This window comes from Notothenia rossii (assembly GCF_949606895.1).
Source record: "Notothenia rossii genome assembly, chromosome: 4".
In the NCBI taxonomy this organism is placed as follows: domain Eukaryota; kingdom Metazoa; phylum Chordata; class Actinopteri; order Perciformes; family Nototheniidae; genus Notothenia; species Notothenia rossii.
The window spans coordinates 15,869,993-15,891,247 of NC_136902.1; the positions used below are offsets into that span (position 1 = coordinate 15,869,993).

Below are 21,255 nucleotides of genomic sequence, written 5' to 3' on the forward strand. Positions count from 1 at the left end.
TTAACACACACACACACACACACACACACACACACACACACACACACACACACACACACACACACACACACACACACACACACACACACACACACACACACACACACACACACACACACACACACACACACACACACACACACACACACACACACACACACACACACACACACACACACACACACACACACACACACACACACACACACACACACACACACACACACACACACACACACACACACACACACACACACACACACACACACACACACACACACTCCTTTGAGTGCAGGGAAACCACACAGATTTAGCATGAATTTACAATATGAAAGTAATTTGGCTTTATAAGGAAATGGTTTTGCACCAGGTTGATTACTGTGTAACAGCGTTAAATAGAAGAAGGCCCTTATCCAGGGGTCAATAGACCTAACAAATGCTGTGTACAGTGAGTCTAATGAGGATCCAAATCCTCTAGACGGGCAGCCAAGGGGATCAGATGAATCAGAGAACTAGAACAGCCTGCTGGGCTGGCACAGGGGCAAACTAAGAGGTGACGTTTCAGAGCGGCACCTGGTCTGTGCTCGGCTATAAACAAAACAGTATTAATAGCTATGAGGGCGAGCATGAATAAGGTGTAAGTATTTCCTCCATTAGCACCCAGTAGGATAAATGTGCAGATTTCCCAGGGCTCTTGTCTTGCAGATGACTACATTACCTGAACAAATGAATGTGTGCCCTTGGACTAAAAATATAGCGTAGATAAAAAGGGCAAAGGACGACCTGAACCCTTTGGACGGTAGTATATGCTGCAATAGATAGAGGTTTTAGATATTGTGATAAGAAGGCCTAGTGATCTTCTGGCACACTTTTATCTGCTACGTAATCACCACTGGTCATTTAGGTGGTTTACGAGGGTGTACTCTCTTTAACATCTATTTTGACAGCTTGCAACTGCAAATGTATAATCTAATTTGCATACAGATTTAGACTCATACAGCTACTCCACATAGCAAAGCAATGCTGATAAAGAGTTACTGAACAAATTGTCTGTACGATTAGTATCATCCCCAAATGGTCGGGTATTTCTGTGACTAATCATGCATGTTATTAATGATGTAGAGCTGAAGGATCAGGCTAATTTCCCAGGGTTGACAGAGCCCAAAACATTTTAGATAATTCAGTAAAATCCTCATATGTGTTGTTTTAGACTTATTACTTATATCATGGATTTATATACAATATGTAGCGTCTACATGGCAGGCATAAATCACAGAATTGAGCTGTGTTTGTTTTGAATACAAACACGTTGGTATATTAAGCCTCTTTCTCTTTTCATTTACAAACAACTGTTATGTTCTCCATGGTCAAGGTCAAGCTATATGCTATTGTATATAATTGCAAAAGTACAATACCTTGCCGTTAGTTATGTCTTGCATTCCTTTGAGTTCAGCTTGTGTTTCCTGTGTCAAGATGCAAGAGGGATTGCAAGAAATTGTACCTTCTGAATTCTCCTTTACAGCTCCTCTATTACTGCAGTCTCTGAAGCATTCACAAAGGTACATAGCTGATCCGTCACAGCACATCAGAGTTTTAGCAGTAGTAGGCCTGGAGCAGTGGTTCTCCAACATGGCTCATTTAAAGAGTACAATATCCATGAGTGATGGGACCTTGGATCCATGGTGGACATCAAAATCAGTGCTTCAGGGGTACGCTCTTTGCTGTGCTCAATCCACCCTTAAACAGTCATTGTGGATTTTAAAACCGTCTTCTCTCCACTTATACCATATATCTTTCTGGCCTTATCACTCAGCAGGCACAGAGGCCAATCCCCTCTGACGGACTGAACTTCACACTCCTGATTAGCAGTTATGATCTTTAACCCTGCAGTTAATCCAAAAGTAATTATCATAACAACATGAAATCATTTAGTGATCTTGATTTCTTTTATCAAACAGATAGCAGGTTAGTTTGTGCCTAACAGTATGGTTGTGGTGGGCAGAGCAGGGCCATGCATGTGGGTCCATGGCTGCACTTAGTTAGTTAAAGGTGACCTATCATGCAAAATGCACCTTTGTACTTCTTTTATACATGAATATGTGTCCCCGGTATTCCAGGGAACTCAACAAGTGTCAGAAAACACAACCCTCTCTATTTTCCTCCATACCCAAATCTCTTAAAAAGGGGCTGCAACGGATCTGATACAGACTGATCCAGATTTGAACACTTCTGTGACGTCAGTGGCGCTACGGCTATTGGGCCAACTCCATCAATCAGGAGGAGACAGCCACGGACATTGCCGTTCGAAAGCGCTGGAGACGGTATAGTACATATGCCAGGCCTGTAGATGGTGCTGTTCTCACAGAATCAGCCCATGCAAAGACAGTGTTAAATTGAGCGAAATGAGGAATAGCTCAAATGCATGATCTGTTTGGTATTTTGAAAAATGAAAAGTATAAATATGCCTTATATAGGTATGTTCCTACACTATATTATTCAAATATAGCATGATAGGTCCACTTTAAGTAACAGCAGTTCACGTGAGAAGTATGGTCATATATAAAACTAAACCTTTTTTCAGCCATCCCCTTTCATTTCCTCGTGGTTTCAGTTCCCACCCAGGCAAGCCATATTTAGCAGTGCTGAAGTTGACACAACAATGTTTTAAGTGGAAATCCGCTTTTGGTTACCTTTAAGGAGATCCAATGAGGGAACAATGACCCTCATTCACCAGATATGGAAAATTGCATAACTCCATATGGGGCTGGACAAGAGGCAGTTTACTTAACACTTGCACCCATGAATTAGCACAGAACAAAACACCAAACACTAATCATGCACAACAGAAGTGTGCACACAGCCAAAGTCTGCCAGTGCATTTCCCAAGGAATTCAGAGGGTGTGAGAAAAGCCCTTCATGTTCACTTCCAAAAGAAAGAAACCAAGTTCAGATGAAAGTGCAGGTCTTGGGAGAAAGAGGAAAAAAACACAGAGGCTTTTCTATGGCCCCTCTGTCGAAACAAAGACTTTCTATCCCTATTATTTTAAGATGAAATCCTTTTCACAACAAGAGATTTGGCTGCCAGATTTAGTACTTTCTCAGGTCTATAAAACACATTTCATGCAACAGTATATTATTAAATTACAAAGCGCTTAACCCGTAACACACAGATTTAAACAACATGTCAATGTATAAACATGTGCCGGATTCCTGACGTAAAATGAAATCATTGAAAAAGTGAATAAGATGAACTTTAAATCATAAATGATGACCATCAATAAACACACACATGTTTTTACAGGTGGAGACTCACAGTGGTGGCGGGAGAAGGAAGTGGAGAGGTGTCCGCAGTTACCAGGTTGAGTATGACATCCATGGCGGGGAGACACATGTGCACAACATAGACTGGAGTTAAGTTGGGTCTGTCTATCTGTTTGTCTGTCCCTCGGGGGAGGACTCCAGCAGGGGGAGAGGGGAACAACGTGGCCCTGGGAGAGCTCACATCACTCAGGACACTTCTCCCAAACAAAGTCCACTTGACTCAAAGCCCACTGGACAAAGACCCACTTTGACAACAAGAAAGTAGAGACTCCTACTCTGAGGAATTACTGTTGGCTTGATTGAACATGCAGAATCCATAGACTGCTCGTTCCAGCAATGCACCATGACTATTGATAGCCACAGAGTCTAGGCGGTGTGGCTCTGCTGGTTCACAGAGCAGCAGCTACTCAAAGCCCACGATCACGCTTCAGTGCCAGCACACGCTCCGCAGTACACAGCAACAGGCAGAGGGACTATGCAGCACACATATGTTCGCTCCGATAGGCCCGATTCTCTCAGACAGCGTGCATCTTTGGGAATTAGAAATCCTCTGGAGCAAAGGGTCCGTCTGATGCAGGTTTGGGGTGAAAGAGCCGAGGTGGTTAATCGGATGGAAACTCGCCGGGTCGGATGGAGGCAGGGTTAAAAGAAGGAAGAGTTTACTGTGAAGTTTGGCGTTCAAAGAGTCCGGAGAGGAAGAAACGAGAGGCAGGGACCCAGAGGACGGATGTGAGGGAGCAGACATGAAAAAAAGAGCCCACCAGGAGCTGTCACTGAGAGGGAGACGGAGCGAGAGAGAGGGAGCAAAGGAAAGAGGGGTTGTGAGAAGGCTTTGTTAGGGGAGGAGGGGGGCTTTTCTTCTGTTGGACTTTCTAGGCCAGCTCAGCTTCAAAACTGTGGCTAGCTCATGCAGAAAAAAAGGGAGAAAAATCTTCAACTCCCGCCTTTCAATTATCGCACAGTTTGATTGTCGCGGCCAATCAGTTTCCTGAGAGATCATGCTGTAATGAAACACTTTCCACCAGAGTTAGACACAATGTTTCGTCGGTCCAATAACAGATACAACTGCATTCATTTAGTTTTTAAAGTGCATCCTTGGTTTAATGTATAGAATAAACTCACACCCAAGAAAAAACCCAGATTACACAGATTACACGGTCATATGATGATTACAAAGCTGCTATTCAAACCTGTGTGTATGTGTGCACCCATGACTAGCCTCGTCACAACGTCACTTATCCTCTGACAACAGCATGTTGTTCCCTTTTACTAGAATTCCTATGGATTACTATGTTTAAGGAAAAGGGTTCAAAGGCACAATTAACTTTCAAATTACAATGTAGATGTATCAAATATGTATAGGTGGTAAAATGTCAACTACCAACAGTAGACCTGAGGACAATATTTCAAACAAATAGCATTATTAGGAGCTGTGACACATTGTTGTCCATGCTGTGTTTTGTGAGCCATCACTTCCAAAAGTGTACAAACCAATTAGGGAGAAAATCAAAGCAGGGAGTGAAGAGGGTAAGGCAGGACAAGAGCTACTAAAGACTCCTGTGCAGAGGTCAACAGGACGGGACGGGGGACGGGGCATGAATACAGGCTTTAATGAGAGAGCGGGAAGACTTAAAGGACCGGGAAAGAGAGGGTAGGCTTTAGGGGGGAAAGGCTGCTTATGTAAGGACAAACCTTACTTGCTCAGATAGGAGTGACGTGTAGGTTTGACCCCAGTGTTAAATCAATGTGACACATGGCAGCTTCACTGAAGAACATTGCAAAAGAAAGTTTGTTATACCAAAGCGGAATACTGTTAAATATATATTTCTTTGATTTCGTTCACTCACTATAACTTAAGTTAGGCAAGCAGTATTGGGTTGCTTCAGCTATTCATCCTTCCTAAAAATCTTAGTAACAATGGCAACTATTGATTTACTTATCAGGTTCAACGAAATTTAAGACAAAATCTTAGTTTGTTAAGACTGTAAAAAAAATGTTTAAGCACGGAATAATCTAAAGCAATTTACAACGTAAACAGGAAGTCCCTGTACCATCACGAGCTGCCCAAAAAACAGCTATAGGGTTACGGCTATTAAACATAACTACAATCAATTTTAAAATGTATGACTATGTATATATGCATGTAGTAGTAACTTTAGTTTGGCCTGGTAATTAGTAAGAGCCAATATTTAGTAATATCACATCACTATATAAGAAAAAGTTTGTGTGCTATAACCCTTTTTTGTTTTATAGTGATTGGTAAATCGCGTCTTAGTAAAGACTTTTAACAAGGCTTAGTTTAATCTGCTGCACCTGGTCCCTATAAAGTAAGCAAGCGTACGTCATCAGGGATTTTTCTTTGAGGGTCAATCATTTGTCACTTGTCAGGCATGACATATTAGTCCTTCATGCTCTCAGTGTGCTACCAGCTTCAGATCTGAAGTCTCCTACGGATGAAGTGTGGCCCCCAGCAGCTCCTGTCAGTCCAGGAATACTCAAGCTTTAAGGCTGACGCATGATAACTAAACATACTATCTTGTAGAATCTTAATTACACACCTCAAATAGTACACAGGGTTGTTTGGTGGGGGGGGGGGGGTACTCATGCCTTGACAAATTACTGATGCTTTAAAAAACAAAATAGATAATGAAGATGTTGGCCTCAAGTGCCTTTTTACCATATTAGCGCCACATCAGCTGGTCAAAATCAGGGGACAGAAAGATCAGCTGCAGCCCATGTGTTACTTACATTGGTAGAAATGTATGTTAAATACATTTTAACTAATATTTTTTAAATTGTATAATAAATTAATTAATAACATACACATTATTAATACATTATTTTAAATAATGATTTGTCTTTGAAATGCATTACTATATTTAAATTATACATTTAATTTTCAGCTAAAATATATTTCTACATACATATATACGTATACATATATATGTAAGTACTACATGCACTTTAACAGGATTTATGAGAGTAAATAGCTCGCCTTCAGATTTTGGAAAATGCACTGGGAACAAATTCTCTGATGACTAAGGAAAGGTGAGCCGCGTATTGAGGTCGCTTCTTCTCTAACAGAGTGTGAAATTGAGCCTTGGGGAACACCACAAATCAAAAGATATGACCATTCATCCATGATCATAAAAAACTGTCTATCAGTTAGGTAAGATGAAAGCAAATTAAAAAAGCTTACCAGAAATGCCAACAAGATTGTGCAGTGTACTTAAAATAATGTTATGATCTACAGTATCAAAAGCAGCACTTAAATCAAGTATTACTAAAACCGAGAGCTTGCCCTTGTCTGCATTGCTTCTGTTGTTGCAGAAAGGGTGTGTCGAGTTAGATAAACACAGAGCCATATAGAGAGTTTGAGTGAAACATAAAACTTGAAGAGAACTTAATGCCACGTGATGTTATAAAGGCGTTCTGATGAATTATTTTCATAATAATTAACCATTTATGTGAATAATTAACCAAACCATTGTTTTACTGTGTACACACCACAACAGCCTCCATCTGAGCATGAATTCTGATGGGTTTTGGCGTGGAGTAGTTTGGGAGTGTGAGAGGTTACGTAAAGGCAGAAGAGCGAGAGCTTTGTCTGCATGGACTGGGGGTAATTAAAGCCTGAGAGAGGAGACAACCATGACTCGGAGCTCAGGCCTTGCCGAACAATACCTTCCCCATAAAAGAAGCCCCCTCTCCAACTCTGGCTGTCCAATCCTCCTTAGTCTAAGCTCCAGTATAATCAACGACCCTATTAGCAGTTACATAAACCACAGGGTACTTCATACACAGGGGCCTTTATGACTAGTGGGGTCAGGGAGCGTGAAACATCTTAGTAGCCAACTCCAATCCTGGCATCTACCAGAGAGCCAGGCAGGAAGGAAAACAAACAAAACAAGCAAACGTCAACAACAACAACCCAAACAATTAAAGTTCTCATTCCCTGTCAGAATTACTACTGTCTATTATTGGAACGATTTAAAAAAGGTATACAAGCCTTACAGCAGATCTATGAAAAGTGCCGCTGCTTACAGATCAGTGTTGAACAGTATGAGGTAGGGATGCTCAATTAATCGTATTTTAAATCGCGATTACGGCTTGCAACGTTTATGAAAACAACGTAATCGAAATCAAACGATAATGTTTTTATTATTATCATTTGTTTGTTTTTTGGGGTTTTTCAGTTGAATTATACTTAAAGTTCAGGGTAATCAACTGTTAAAAACATACTGTTCACATTTTTTTTCTCCAATAAAAGGATGTTTTCAAAGTCAATGAATAATCGCATTTAATAAATCGCAATTACAACTATTGACCCAAATAATCGAGATTATGATTTTTGCCATAATCGAGCAGCCCTAGAATGAGGGTTTGCTACAGTTTGCTACGTACAGTATAAAGTGAACCTTTGAAAGTAAATGAAGCAAAACTGCCGGACCTTTAGGCAGAATAAACTGAATACTCCCAGTAGAGCTAGACATAGAAATAAATTGGCCCATTATCAGTTGAGATCATTTAAACTTTTTGTTTGTCCTGCACAGTATACAGTGTGGTAAGCTATCTAAGTATAAAACGTCTATGTTATTTAATTACGTCGAAAAATGGTTGGGTCGTTATGTAGAAAGTTTTCCTATTTTTCCTGTATATGTAAGAGTATGAATGTGCAGGTGTGATATTGTAAGAGACAAAGCCAGTGTTGGTACACAGGGTAAAACAACGTGTGTGCAGTGGGTGTATATGAAGAGAAACAGAGTGGGTACGTGGGCAAAAACAAAATCTCTCCGTTGGTGGCGGTTGCTGTTAGTTGGAACTGCCTCGGTTTATACTCAGTAAGAACAGTTAGATCCGCACACCAAATAACTGAGTAAGAACCGTATAAAAGATTTGAAGCTGCTGTTCTTATTCTGTTTTTTCTGATCCAGCGCCCATCCCATCAGGCACTGCAACGTCTATGTTGTCATTTTGATCTGTTTGTACTCAGCCCATTCTGGTTATACAACATTGAAACAGAAAGGGCATTTGCCCAAATGTGTGTTTGTCTGGCTGCAGCTTTACAATACCCAGAGTACCAATGGGCAGTATGCAGTCCCAAACACACTGCCAGCCTATTCATAAGCAGGAAGATGACAAATCCAGAACAAACAGTGCCAGCTTTTTGGCCCTGAAAGATTATTTGGGCTGGCCCTTTCCCAGCTTTATTTGTTTTTTCCACCCAACCCCATACCACTCATTGTGACCCTGAGTTGACCTTGCTATCCACTTTAAAACTACCTTTTTTTAATAGTCAGAGGCCTGGTTACTGTTTGTGAAGTTTTAGCAAGGAATCACTGTTTTAATTCGGCCACTAGTAAGCAGAATACTTCAAAACAGGAGGACAGATAATAGGATGTGTCATTTCGCTGATAGGAAGTTCTCATCAGCGCTTGTCAGCTGTTATTTAAAAAAAACGTAGAGGTCATTCTCATGAACTGAAGCAGACTTTTTGCGATCAGATCAAACTGAAAGCAGCACCTCCATGTCTGATGCAAACTCAACACAGAAGGCAAACACAATAAGATATTCCCTTGTACAAGGCTTGGTGATTTGCTATTCAAAGGCTGAATGTTGATTTGTGTACTATCAAAACAGAGTGTTATAATCAATGTATATCATAATCAACTACTGCCTATATGAATATAACAACGAAAGAAAGCCTTTATCCACAAGGGGGAGCTAGAACATAAACTGCAACACAATGTGTGTCCTCTGCTGTATAGAACATTCTCTACATTGCAGGTCAGTGTTTTTATTGCACATTTCATTACAAGTTTCCTTTCGATAACCCTGTTTTTATTGCATTTGTCTCTCCTCCTACGGACATGCAGCAATTTACGTAACACAACTCAGACCTGATGTGGGAGTCACAGCAATGCACACAGGTACTGAGAACAGGGAGGAAGGAAAGATATGCCAAGGAGATGAACAGGAGACACGGCAAAAGAGGGGGTGAAAAACGAGGTTATATAATAATTCAATACAGGAGATTGTTAGAAGAGATTAGGAAAAGTCATGAAATATGCAAGTCTATGTCAGCATAGTGAAAAAGCATGTTTGTGATGATTTATTATTTCAGATGGAACATTTTCAAACAACTGGATTATTTGCCTGAACAAAAACAAACACACTGCCACTGTTGTTTCAGTATTATAGAGGTGCTATTTCAGTGGGAAGGTGACCCTTTCCGATGGGATTCAAACAGTGAAAAAGAAGAAAGATTCCTAGGATTCCTACTGGCTGACACACATGAGAATGAGAGAGTTGGAACCGGTTATAAATGGAGACAAAATATGACAATATTTCCCCAGAGGTTATGATCAAATTTGAATTGTGTATGTGCATGTTTGTAAGTGGGTCAGTGGAGCAGAGCTGAGCTCAGCGATCTATGGCCTCATCCATTATTCATCAGAATCACACAAACGATATGGACTGAGCAGGGAGTGGCAGGGGTGCAGTGTGTGTCTCCCTGTTTCTCTGCTCTCCCTCTCTCAGAAGGGGCAATTTCCTTTTGCAAACAATCTACTAACCCCTCATGACAAAGCACAGAAACTCAAGCATCACTTTGTCATTAGGAGGTGCACTGTGGTGTTTCTTAATAACAAGTCAAGGAAGTAATTTTCATTCTTAAAACTGACAGTTGCTTAGGTCAAAGCAAACAATGTAGACTGTAGAAATGAATCTAGCTAGAGGACAGTGCCTGAGGAACAGACATGTGGGTTAAGGGTGAGCAGAACATCCTCAGTGACTGACCAAGTATGTGGCAATTCTGCAACGGCTGAGAAAACACGTGCATGCCCACAGCAATGTCCTCTTTCACACACAAACACACACCAGCCCAAAGAGGAAGGACCAGCTGCAGGCCAAAAATAAATACACAAAGAATGACCCATAGTGACTCACCACAGCCGACATGACACACAATAAACGTACAAATATTCATTAAAGATGAAAGTGCCACACACATATAATAACTATAATCACCAGTTAAAGTATATGTTGCAAATCAATGTAATGTACCTTTAATTCATCATTTATCAGTAGTAAGATTTAGATCTGCTTCTCAAGTGGTGGAATATTAGTCTATTTGACAGAATTATCTGAGTTTTTCTTTCTTTAAAATGTATGAATCCATTTGAATGCCCTTGAAAAGTCAACTTGACCCGCACTGGTTCAGACATCTGTCTATAAATAGCAGCAGGGACACAGGCAGAGCGTCAGCAGACTCCTTCCTCTTTCAGACCAAGATTAGAAACCTATAAAAACTGCCTAGAAGAAGAGCCTTTAAACGTACACCCTTTATCCCTCTCTCTTTCAACATGACTGTCCATCTTGCTTATCAACACACATATTTATCTTTCAAAAATTCCACCACCTAATTCCCCCATTTATTTTCTTAGTCCGTTCACACCTTCCCACTCGCCTTAATTGTTTCACGCACAAATCAGCTAGTTATGCAAGTTAGAAAGTGTGTGTGTGTGTGCTCGTGGTAGCTTAAACGTGTTCCCTCTGTTGAATGCTAATAGCTAGCAGAACTGGATATGGGCGTTGGCCTATATGTATAATCGCATATGAATATTCAACAGCCTAATTAAACAGGCTGGGGCTACACTTCAAAGGGAGCACAAACAATTGGGTGGAGAGTTCACACACACACAAACACAAAGACACTCATGCACATGATGCTTACAAACGCATACCCGCGCACAATTTACAATTATTTTGTAAAGGAGCAGGAAACAACGTCTCTTTGGCAATGAGATCTAAGGGGTGGGGTGCCATTCTAACATCTCCTGTGCAGCTCTAGAAATATTTGACAAAATAAAAAGCTTAGGTTTAGAACAAACAGTATTTAAAACAAAGTCAGCATATTTGGCAAATTGCTTAGATGACACTTTTCCCACATTTTAAGAGGTTAGTTTTCCACCAGAGAGGCGGATGAGGTGGCTCAAGATCAGACGTTGAACTCGAGAGCATTCAGCTCAGTAAATCTGCTACAGCCCTCTTTGAACATTACCCTGTTACCATGGAGATGGGCAACCTGCTCCGCTGAGCACTGGACACAGATGAGACAGGCTGTGAGAAAGAAATGGTCATATCCACTAAACATTACACCAGGCTCATGTCAACCCCAATCATCCATAGGGTACCCTGTTGAAATGGATAGTTGGTTTAACTACTTAGTTTATAATGATAGCAACTTAAAGCCTGAGACTATAGAAAACACACTAGAAATCAGTCAATATAAAAAAATTATCATCAAGATTATCCTTGTCAAAATATTTAATACTGAACACATTTGAACGTTTTAATACGTCAGTAAATACCCTACTATTACCAACTGGTTAATTATACAGCTTAACGTCATTACGCCAAACGCTAGTCAGTCTTCAGTTTAGTGATGGTTAGCTTTTTCTTTCATTCAACCCTTATAAAACACATACGTTTTAAAGCAACACTAAACAGGAAGTTGAGTGACTCCGTGTGAGCCAGGATATACTTCTAATGTTGTTCAACGAATCTGGTGGAAAGTATCTCGTCGTTTAGCCGTGTCTTTTGGGAAAGTTTGCGTTCGCACATTACAAGCTCTTGACAGATGACCAATCTCATCTATTGAATTGCTTCCCTCAGGAAGGCACTTTAGACTACTATGAACCACCAACGATGTCTACAATAATTAATATATCCAAAGCACAGTTTCATTATTAATGAATCAGTGAATCATTCACTTCCACAGATATATAGACCAACAGATATAAGAACTATTATGTCCGTGCTGCCATTGGATTTTGAATAACAATAATAATATTGAGATCTGCCATGGTGGCCTAACCCCTTTGTTCATTTGACAGAGACGTAATGTAAGATAAAAGCAGCGAACAAGAGAGAATAAAGTGCCAGATCAGGAGATCCATTGTGTTTGAATCGCAGTCGATAATAGTGATTGTTCTTCTGATCAATGACTGCCTCCTTGCCACACATACATCCACACATGTATACACTATTGATTTAGTGGACAGGAAATAAGTAGGCAAGGTGATATTTACACTCGTTTTAGAAAAAGGCCACATAGAGAGAGGAGGAGTATTTTGTTTGTTTGAGCTTAGTGATAAAAGAGAAGAGAGAAAAGACAGGAAGGGCCAACGACTAAAGGGATAAAACAGAGAGGAAGAAAAAAGAGGGAAAGATTACACAGCAGGAGGGAAACAGTGCACATAGGGCTTTAAGTTACTTCTTCAATTGACTGAAACACTGTTATAGGATCTCATAGTTACTGTTAACTACTTTAAACCGGTGAGTCATGATGTTTCAGTGATACCGGCAACTCTCACACATGCACAGCGCCTGCCAAACAATTAGCTACGGGCTGGTAGTTAGCAAACATCTGTGGAGTGACATCATCTCCGGTGGCGACTAACAGCACATGCTTCATCATCCCCATGGCTGCTGGAAGTCAATCGAAACTGGGTTGTTTGATTATACACAGGTTTGACTGCTCCTGTGACTGTGTTTACCGAGGCTGGATGGAACTGCTGCGGAAGTGATTTGATAGAACCTGGTAGTTATCATATGCATCTGGTTGTACATCATTTAAATGTGACCTATCAATACCTTGTTCGTCTTCTACAGCTGTTTAAATGACACCAGCATCATTTCAAGATGAGCAGCAAAATGGCACACAAGCTTTCGTCAACACAGAGCCAGTAGCCTGGGGAGGTGAGAGATGATGATGATGATGATGATGAGAGAGCAATGATGAGGATGTTAAAACTAGAGGGACAGAACAAGCCTCAGGGGACCAGGTGATATTGTGCACCACCCACTGCTCCTTACTGCTCTCTACAGCACAGGAAAGGTGGACTACAAGAAAAAGGAACACTTCTTTCCTAAGTGAATCTGCATTTCCGAATATAGAGGAATCATTTCTGCATGTAAGAAATCCTATTAATAGCAGCCTTTAATTACATTATATTGTATGATTTAAATACACAACATAGATAATTAGGGCAGAAACGAATATTCTTCCTGGGAACCTACAAATCCCTCTAACAAAACATGGCTTTTACAAAGGGTAAACAGAAGGAGTTTGAACAGAAATGGTCTTTTATTCAACACTTAATATGTAGATTTCTGCTACTCCTTCAATCAAAAGAATAGAGTTTGGTGATGACGTGAAATAGAGGACGATCACGTTTGATGGGAGTTTTTGTCTTCACCACCTTTGCTACAATTGCAGACAGTTTCCTTCAGTGTTCATTCTTCAGAAGTGTTTTATCCAGAGCTGTCTTTTCCACAGACGGCTCAAACACTCGAAACAAATGGATTACGGGACAAACTGAAGAAAGCAGTTTCCGCATAGGTCGTTTCCTCCTCCCAAAATCAGACGGAAAAGTCAAGTGAAACTGCTAAATACTCTACTCTGTTACCTTATGATGCATTACAACACTTCTCTTGGTTCTTTTAAATAATGTGAGCTCATATGTTACTGATAATTAATTAATCCAACCAGTTTTTTTTAGCGTTAGCATGATTGAACTCTTTCCTTCTCTAAGGTCAAGCATAATGAAAAGCACAAGACCCATTCTAAATTTGATTAAACTGAACTCTACAGAAATAACACAATCAATTAACTTCGGACACAAGACCCTATTCCAGGGTTTTTACTATATTTTTCTAAACTAATGACGTACTAACTAACAAAGATGTATTCTTCTCTGATTTTTTTTGATCTATTAGGAGAATGTGGCAGAATGAGGCAAATGTGACATGTGAATATGAACTACACTGCATAAAATACCTAGCTCAAAATAAATAATATATACCTTTTAAAAATGCAGGCGTTCAATATAAACCACACTGCTGAGAGTGTTTTCATATTAGCTCTACATACAGCATGATTCCAGCTCTACTGGTCTGCATTTTGTTCTGAGATGTTTTGGGAAATATTGCAGCAGATGGCGGGATGCTTTCTCTGACATGAAAACTCAAATATGCTGAGAGACAAAGGAAGACAAAAGATGAGCAGGAAGACAGGTGGACATGTGGAGATGCTGCCTGGGGGTAAATACACTGGGTCATCTATCCAAGGTCAGTGAGCCTTTGCAGACAAGAGCCTGCAGGAGACATGTTCTCCAAAGACACTCACAGCTTCAGTCTCTCTCACACGCACATCTTCTATGGTGTGAGAGGACTCGCCTCGAGGCTTGGCTTCTGTTTCATGTCAACCCAGGAGCTCATATCCCACGAGAGCGTACTCCCCGATTCTTTCCTGCCTGTTTTCCTCTCTTACAATAAACATGTTGCACTTTGCAGCCCTTCAGTTTCTCCTTCTGTTTTTGGTCCTGTTTTATCTTTCCACTCCTCTGAGAAAAGAGGGAATACTAGATTGATCTCCATCAGTCTGGGAGCAGACCTTCCACCCTGAAAGTGAGACTGTGCCTCTGCCCATGTTCATCATAATGCTTCCAGGCATTTGAACATTCACCAGCAGCACTAACCAGAGCTGAAGAGGAACAGTGAGTGTAGTCAGTCAATCGATTAATTAGCAGCTAATTGTAATTAATTCCACAGGCTGAGCACCAGCTGCAATACAGCGGGCTGTAAACAGACATTCTGCTGAGTTCTCAATACAGCCCCTCTCCCTTTAACAGCACTACCACAGAGGGATACATCAAACTCATGGACAGTTGTAGAGCACAATAAACTAGCCTGTTATTGCAAAGGAGTCAAAATGCTCTCCAATCAGCAATAATCAAACATAATATTTACAAATCATTACACCCCTTGGCGACGGCTCTAGTCTGCCGCATTTACTGCTGTAGTTACTGTTTAACAAGAGTTGAGATAAAGTCCAAAGACAGACTACTCAGTTACTGTAGGGATCAAACTATCATCAAGTGAATGAAGCTAACAAAAAGTTAAAGATTAAACAATGATTTATTCTGGCAGATATATTAGAGTACATTGTTTCTGAAACTGACAAATCAATTGGTCTTTAAAACTTCGACTGCTGTCCTTAACAAGCACGTCTCAAGCACAGAAACACAAACTATTGCCACAGTACCAATTAGCTGGAGGACAGAGAGAATGAGAGATGGGAAAGTATATGCCAACCACCACACGGGGCTTTGCCAGTGACTGAGCCTTTAGCCATGAATGGAGCTGCATCATAAAGATGGGACGACAGACAGGCTTTTAACAACTAAACAAGCTTTTGTGTTTATAAGCTTACCTTTGAATCCTGTCTACGAAGACTGAAGCGCTGCACCATCCTTACTTACTGACTGACGCACTCACAGCTGGAGCCCCTGTTCTCCTGTCCTGCACTGATATCCCCACAAAGTACACACAACCTCACATACAGTACAGTCTGCATTTAAACACACACACACACATACTGAAGGTACACAGGCTACCCTCCTCTCCAAACATCCATGAGCACACACTCTTCTAGTCCACACCGCTTTCGTCTACTATGCAAACACAAGTGAGGAGAGAGAGAGAGAAAAGAGGGAGACGGAGATGAAAAAAGGGAGGGAGAGCAAGCAGAGAGAGAGATAAAGAAAGCTCAGCTGCGTTGCCTTGTACTCGTATTCACAGTGATCCCCTGAGCTCTGTCTCTCACAGACACACTCACTCAGACAAGACGCTCACACCACATGGCTAACAATGCACAAATGATTTAGAGTACACACACACACACACACACACACACACACACACACACACACACACACACACACACACACACACACACACACACACACACACACACACACACACACACACACACACACACACACACACACACACACACACACACACACACACACACACACACACACACACACACACACACACACACACACACACACACACACACACACACACACACACACACACACACACACACACAAAAGTGAGTTCTTCAAGTCACACACACACGCCCCCCATATCCTCTTCCTACAACATGCATCACACACAGAGCCAGTGCTCAGCTCTCACTCATCTAGGTCGGGGCAAGGTTGCCTCCTGCTTCCTGTCAGTAAGCCGAAAGGGTGGGGTGAGGAAGAGGTGGTGGAAGAAGAGCAAGAGGAGGAGGAGGAGGAGGAGGAGGGGGAGATGGGAGAGGAGGAGGGACCAGCTGATTGTCTATACTAACTATCTCCAGGGACATAGGGAGGGGTACAGGGAAGAGAAAGAGAAGGAAAGAGGAAGGAAAGTCGAGGGGAGCACAAGGGGGGGGGGGGAGTTGCTTTTTGAAACAAAAAACAAAAAGGGAAAGACAAAAAGACCCATTCCTGCTCGTACACACTCATATTTCGACGAGCTATGCATCCCCAGGACCTCCACACACCTCCAAGGTCAACCACGCTGTTACTATGGCAACCCAAGCAGGGCGTAGTTCGAGGCTGTAAATTTGGGGGTATCCACAGCGAATAATTGCATGACCTGAATGACATTGCTGTGTTGCTATGTGGAGGGTGGCTGTGATGATAGATAGAGATGTGTGAGACATGTTATCTGATGGTCGTCTATAGCAACAGGACTGAAGGAGCAGAGACTTATGGCTCTCAGCCCCGCCCCATGCCAGGTGGGGTCACTCACATAGGACTAAAGCATACTTTATTCATACTTAATTTTGTGGAAAAGGAAGGAGTCATTTAAACGTAGCACACTGATTAATTCATAGAGAAATTCATAGACAACCATCGTCTGTGACACATTGATACAGAGTCCTTGCCTTGGCACATCTTATTTCCTCTACACAAAGATCAGTCTAGCCTGCAACAATCATGATTTCATGACAACACAACCTCCACATGAACCAAGCCCAGTGCAGCGCACAGCTGGTTAGCTGATCTCACAGTGACCTCTGGTGGCAGACACAACAAACACAAGTCAGGTGGTTAGGTAGTTACAAATCTGAATGTGAGGTTAAAGATTAGATTGTAAAGAGATGTGAGGTTTTAACAAACTAATACAAATACACACCAACAAACCCATGCCGATTATACTCCAACACAGAAGTTGTAGAACATGTAAGTTTATAAATGATATCTGGACTCAACAAACTAAAAAAAGGCTGAGATTTTCGAGAACTACTTTTATTGCAATCTCATGTATTTCAAACAAGTATGTCTTAAAATCATAAACAGGTGCACGTATTGCAAACATTTAAACATCACTCCTGTTTACCCCAGGCAGTGATTCAGTGAGCCTGACAAATGTTTTAAGAAAGATGTGAAATTGTCTTTAAAATTGTCTGTAGTTGTGATTATTGCAAATCTACTGTATTTGTGTGCATGAAAGTGTCTTATGTGTATTAAAGGTGACCTATCATGCAAAATGCACTTTTGTACGTCTTGTATACATGAATATGTGTCCCCGGTGTTCCAGGGAACTCACCAAGTGTCAGAAAACACAACCCTCTCTATTTTCCTCCATACCCAAATCTCTTAAAAAGGGGCTGCAACGGATCTGATACAGACTGATCCAGATTTGAACACTTCTATGATGTCACAGAACTGGTTCTACAGCTTTTGGGCCAACTCCACCAATCAGGAGGAGACAGTCACGGACATTGCCGTTCGAAAGCGCTGGAGACGCTGTAGTACATATGCCAGGCCTGTAGATGGTGCTGTTCTCAGCCCATGAAAAGACAGTGTTAAATTGAAAAATAAAAAGTATAAATATGCCTTATATAGGTATGGTCCTACACTATATTATTCAAATATAGCATGGTAGGTCCACTTTAACTGTTAGCAAGCTGTACCATGCATATCTGACAGCGTCTGCAGTTCAGACACCAGCAGACTTTCTTTCTGCATTTAAAGCTAATACAGCAGCATTGAAAGTCACATCGACAACAAGGTGAACCTCAGCTTTTGATGACAAACAAGGCCTGACACTAGTCAAAGGGTAGAAGAGACACATCGATCCGCCTGCTGTCACTCACCCTGTCTGTCTCCTCCGTGGAGTGGTACCCTGATGACAGCACCACGTCCCCTCCAGTGTATCCCGGTGTGGGGCTGCTGGGGGTGGTGTCAGTAATGGAAGAGGAGCGTGGACGGCTGATGTGATGCTGTGGATCGTGGGTGTAGCGGCGGTGCCGGGCCTGGGGGCTACCTCTCAGCAGAGGGTCTCGGTCTCCGCACCCAGATCCCGACCCGGACCCTTTACTGTGGCGGCTCTGCAGGCTGGTCCCACGCCTCATCATGGCCGCAGCGCCTGAGCCCTGGCCAGCTGCAGAGGGAATCACAGGAGCAGAGAGGTGGTCAGATTCTGGACAGCAGGACCCCAAGGCATCCTCGTGGGCAGAGGGGGAGGAGCCACCTGCTGACACTACAGAAGAAGATGAGGAAGAAGACGAAGATGGGATGGCGGAGCGAGAGAGGGACAGGCGTTTACGCTGCTGCTGGAACAGCTGTTTCAGTCCCTGGCCAAGAACCCCAATGCTCTCCCTGGCGTTTTGGCTCATCTTACTGAGAGAGGGGGGCTCTGACTGGGATAAGGCCCTCTTCAACCTGGGGCTTTGTGACCCTCCTGCATTCTCAGGACCAGAACTGGGGCCCACCCCCTCTGGCTCCCTTTGACTGTCATCCCCCTGCTGCATGTGGCCCTGCTGAACTCTCATGAATAGCAGGGAGCAATTGTCCAATCAAACAGTCAGCTAACACTTCCCCCTCTCTCTCTCTCTCTAAGACATGCAAAGGGTCAGACCGGGACAATGACTGATGGAGAGACGACTACAAACAGTAGAGTACAGTGGAAGTGGAGATGGGACTGTCTGATGGAGGGTTGCATCGGCTCAGTGTCGGTCAGAGGGATGAGTCCAAAGAGGGAGCATGCATCTTTGATTCAGGAACAAGTGGCCATGATGGTCTAGCACAGAGAGAGAGGAGACGAATTATGAGAGGCTGGAATAATGCCTAGATCTAATGACATGAAATCTGTAATTTATTTTTAACTCGTGAGCATTTGCATAGTAATCTGTCTGCGGACCGGACAGCATTAAGTACCAAAACAATATGTGATAGTAATTGAAAAAGAATCAAGCCTGATGCGATATCATCAGTTGAAAATGCTATTAAACAAGCAGCCTCATTGATAGCTGTGCCAGGCCTCTGAATCATTTGAAATCCCATCAGGCCAATGTTTCATGAACAGATACAAAATGATTAAGGATAACAAGCTGGTTACAGTTTTGCTAGCATGATACAATGATCACAAAACAAAGAGACAACTAATATAAGAGGAGACAGGTCCAAACAAGCGTGGAAAATAAACAACAACCTTGAGAGGGATGAAGACACAAGTAGCTGGTAGAAGAAAGGAAAGGATGTAGAGAAGGAAAGATGAGTCACATCAGAAGAAGAAAAACCCACCTACCATCAGCCTGACTCTCAGCCTAGTGTGACTCACTCTTGTGGATTACCTGAGAAGAAGGTGGATAGATGGAGACAAAAGAAAGAAGCAGATTCTGTTTAGAGTTCAAACTTAAATCTTCAATGTATTCACTGACATTTCATTCTGTCGCAATCAATCATCATGTTCAATTGCTGGGCACACGGAACAGAAGATGTTTGATATTGAGTGGCACGGTTTGTGTGTGTGTGTTCCTTTAAGGGCTAATTCAGAATCCCCAAAAGGACGCCTTTATTGTCAAGTGAAGGTATCAAGAGACAAACGTTTCAAAAACATACAAACAAATCACACAGCACAGCTCACACACCATAAAACAAGTAGAAGTAAAAACAATAGACAATTTAAAAGCAACAATCTAAAAAATGTCAATACGCTAAGGAGAAGAGGTGGGTTTTTAGGAGCGATTTAAAGGCAGACGGTATTAAGGCCCGTCTGATATGCATGGGCAGATCCTTCCACAGCGTGGGAGGCACTACAGAGAAAGAACGGTCACAAAGTGCAGCGTCACAAACACAGAACACAGTGCGTGTTCACCTCCGGCAGCCTTGCACGCTGCCCGGCTGAATCGAAGTGAATAAAACCAGAGTGGACACCTGACAACATACAAGCCGTCTTCCTCAAGAAGGAACCTTATTAGTGGAGCAGTGATCTCCTCAGAGAGACACCTAAAGACAGACAGACAGGCAGGCAGGAAGCCGCAGCATCCCTGCAGCATCAATAGCTGCTCCCATTGAGAGCAGCAAAACAAGCAAGGCAGGAACATTGGGAGCCCTGGGGAGGGACAGCTACACACTCAAAGCATATTCCTCCAGCTGTACTGTCAGCTCATGAAGAATAACACAAAGTTGGATGGACAGGGACACACACTCACTTGCACACATGTATGCAAACAACCCAGTGACAGGCTTCCTTCTCATTCGCTAAGAATACAATCAACTGTTCAGTTTTAACCGACGTCCAGAGACAAAAGAAAGAGCATGGAGCTACTTGCAGGTAGCATATGTCTTTACACAATGGCCACGCTATCACTGCCAACAAAGGGCGTATTCATGCTCATAAACACATTCACACAGCAGCTTTAACTTTCCCAGCAAGCCAGTCTTAAGTCTGAGGGTTTTATGTTCAACAGAAGACACTAACTTATGTGCTTAATCAAAGGCTGTGTGTTAATATTGTGAAAGTTAAATGGGACTGCCACAGAGAGAGAGAGGAGAGAGAGAGGGGAGAGAGAGTGAGAACAGGTGTTGAACAGATTCAGTCACCTGCTAGCTGGCGGCTGTCAGTAGATAATGAGATGTTGCACGGTCAAGCGTTCAGATTAAAAATAACAGAGCTTCAACTTGATATTTTTTCCTTATTACAGCTGAGCAAAGAAACCATGTATTTATACTCTTATTTACATTAGAAATACAATTCATCATAATTAAATAATGACAGTAAGGTATCAGAACACACTAGTTA

The 21,255-nt window shown here is 42.1% G+C and overlaps 1 protein-coding gene across 10 annotated transcripts in view; it reads right to left on the reverse strand.

The window, feature by feature from the left end:
* Positions 1 to 21,255, reverse strand: part of tmcc1a (transmembrane and coiled-coil domain family 1a) — a 38,906-nt gene that overhangs the window by 9,140 nt on the left and 8,511 nt on the right. The window contains exons 3-5 of one of the 10 annotated variants that reach the window (XM_079675581.1): positions 19,759 to 19,804; positions 19,134 to 19,251; positions 18,326 to 18,612 (exon numbers count right to left, since the gene is read on the reverse strand). In XM_079675581.1, the coding sequence (XP_079531707.1) occupies positions 18,326 to 18,612; positions 19,134 to 19,173 (327 nt within the window). In that variant the 5' untranslated portion in view covers positions 19,174 to 19,251; positions 19,759 to 19,804. Of the gene's footprint in view, positions 1 to 3,313; positions 4,407 to 15,598; positions 16,033 to 18,325; positions 19,252 to 19,754; positions 19,805 to 21,255 lie in introns of those variants that run through there. The other 9 variants (XM_079675582.1, XM_079675584.1, XM_079675579.1 and 6 more) reach the window with 9 other exon arrangements.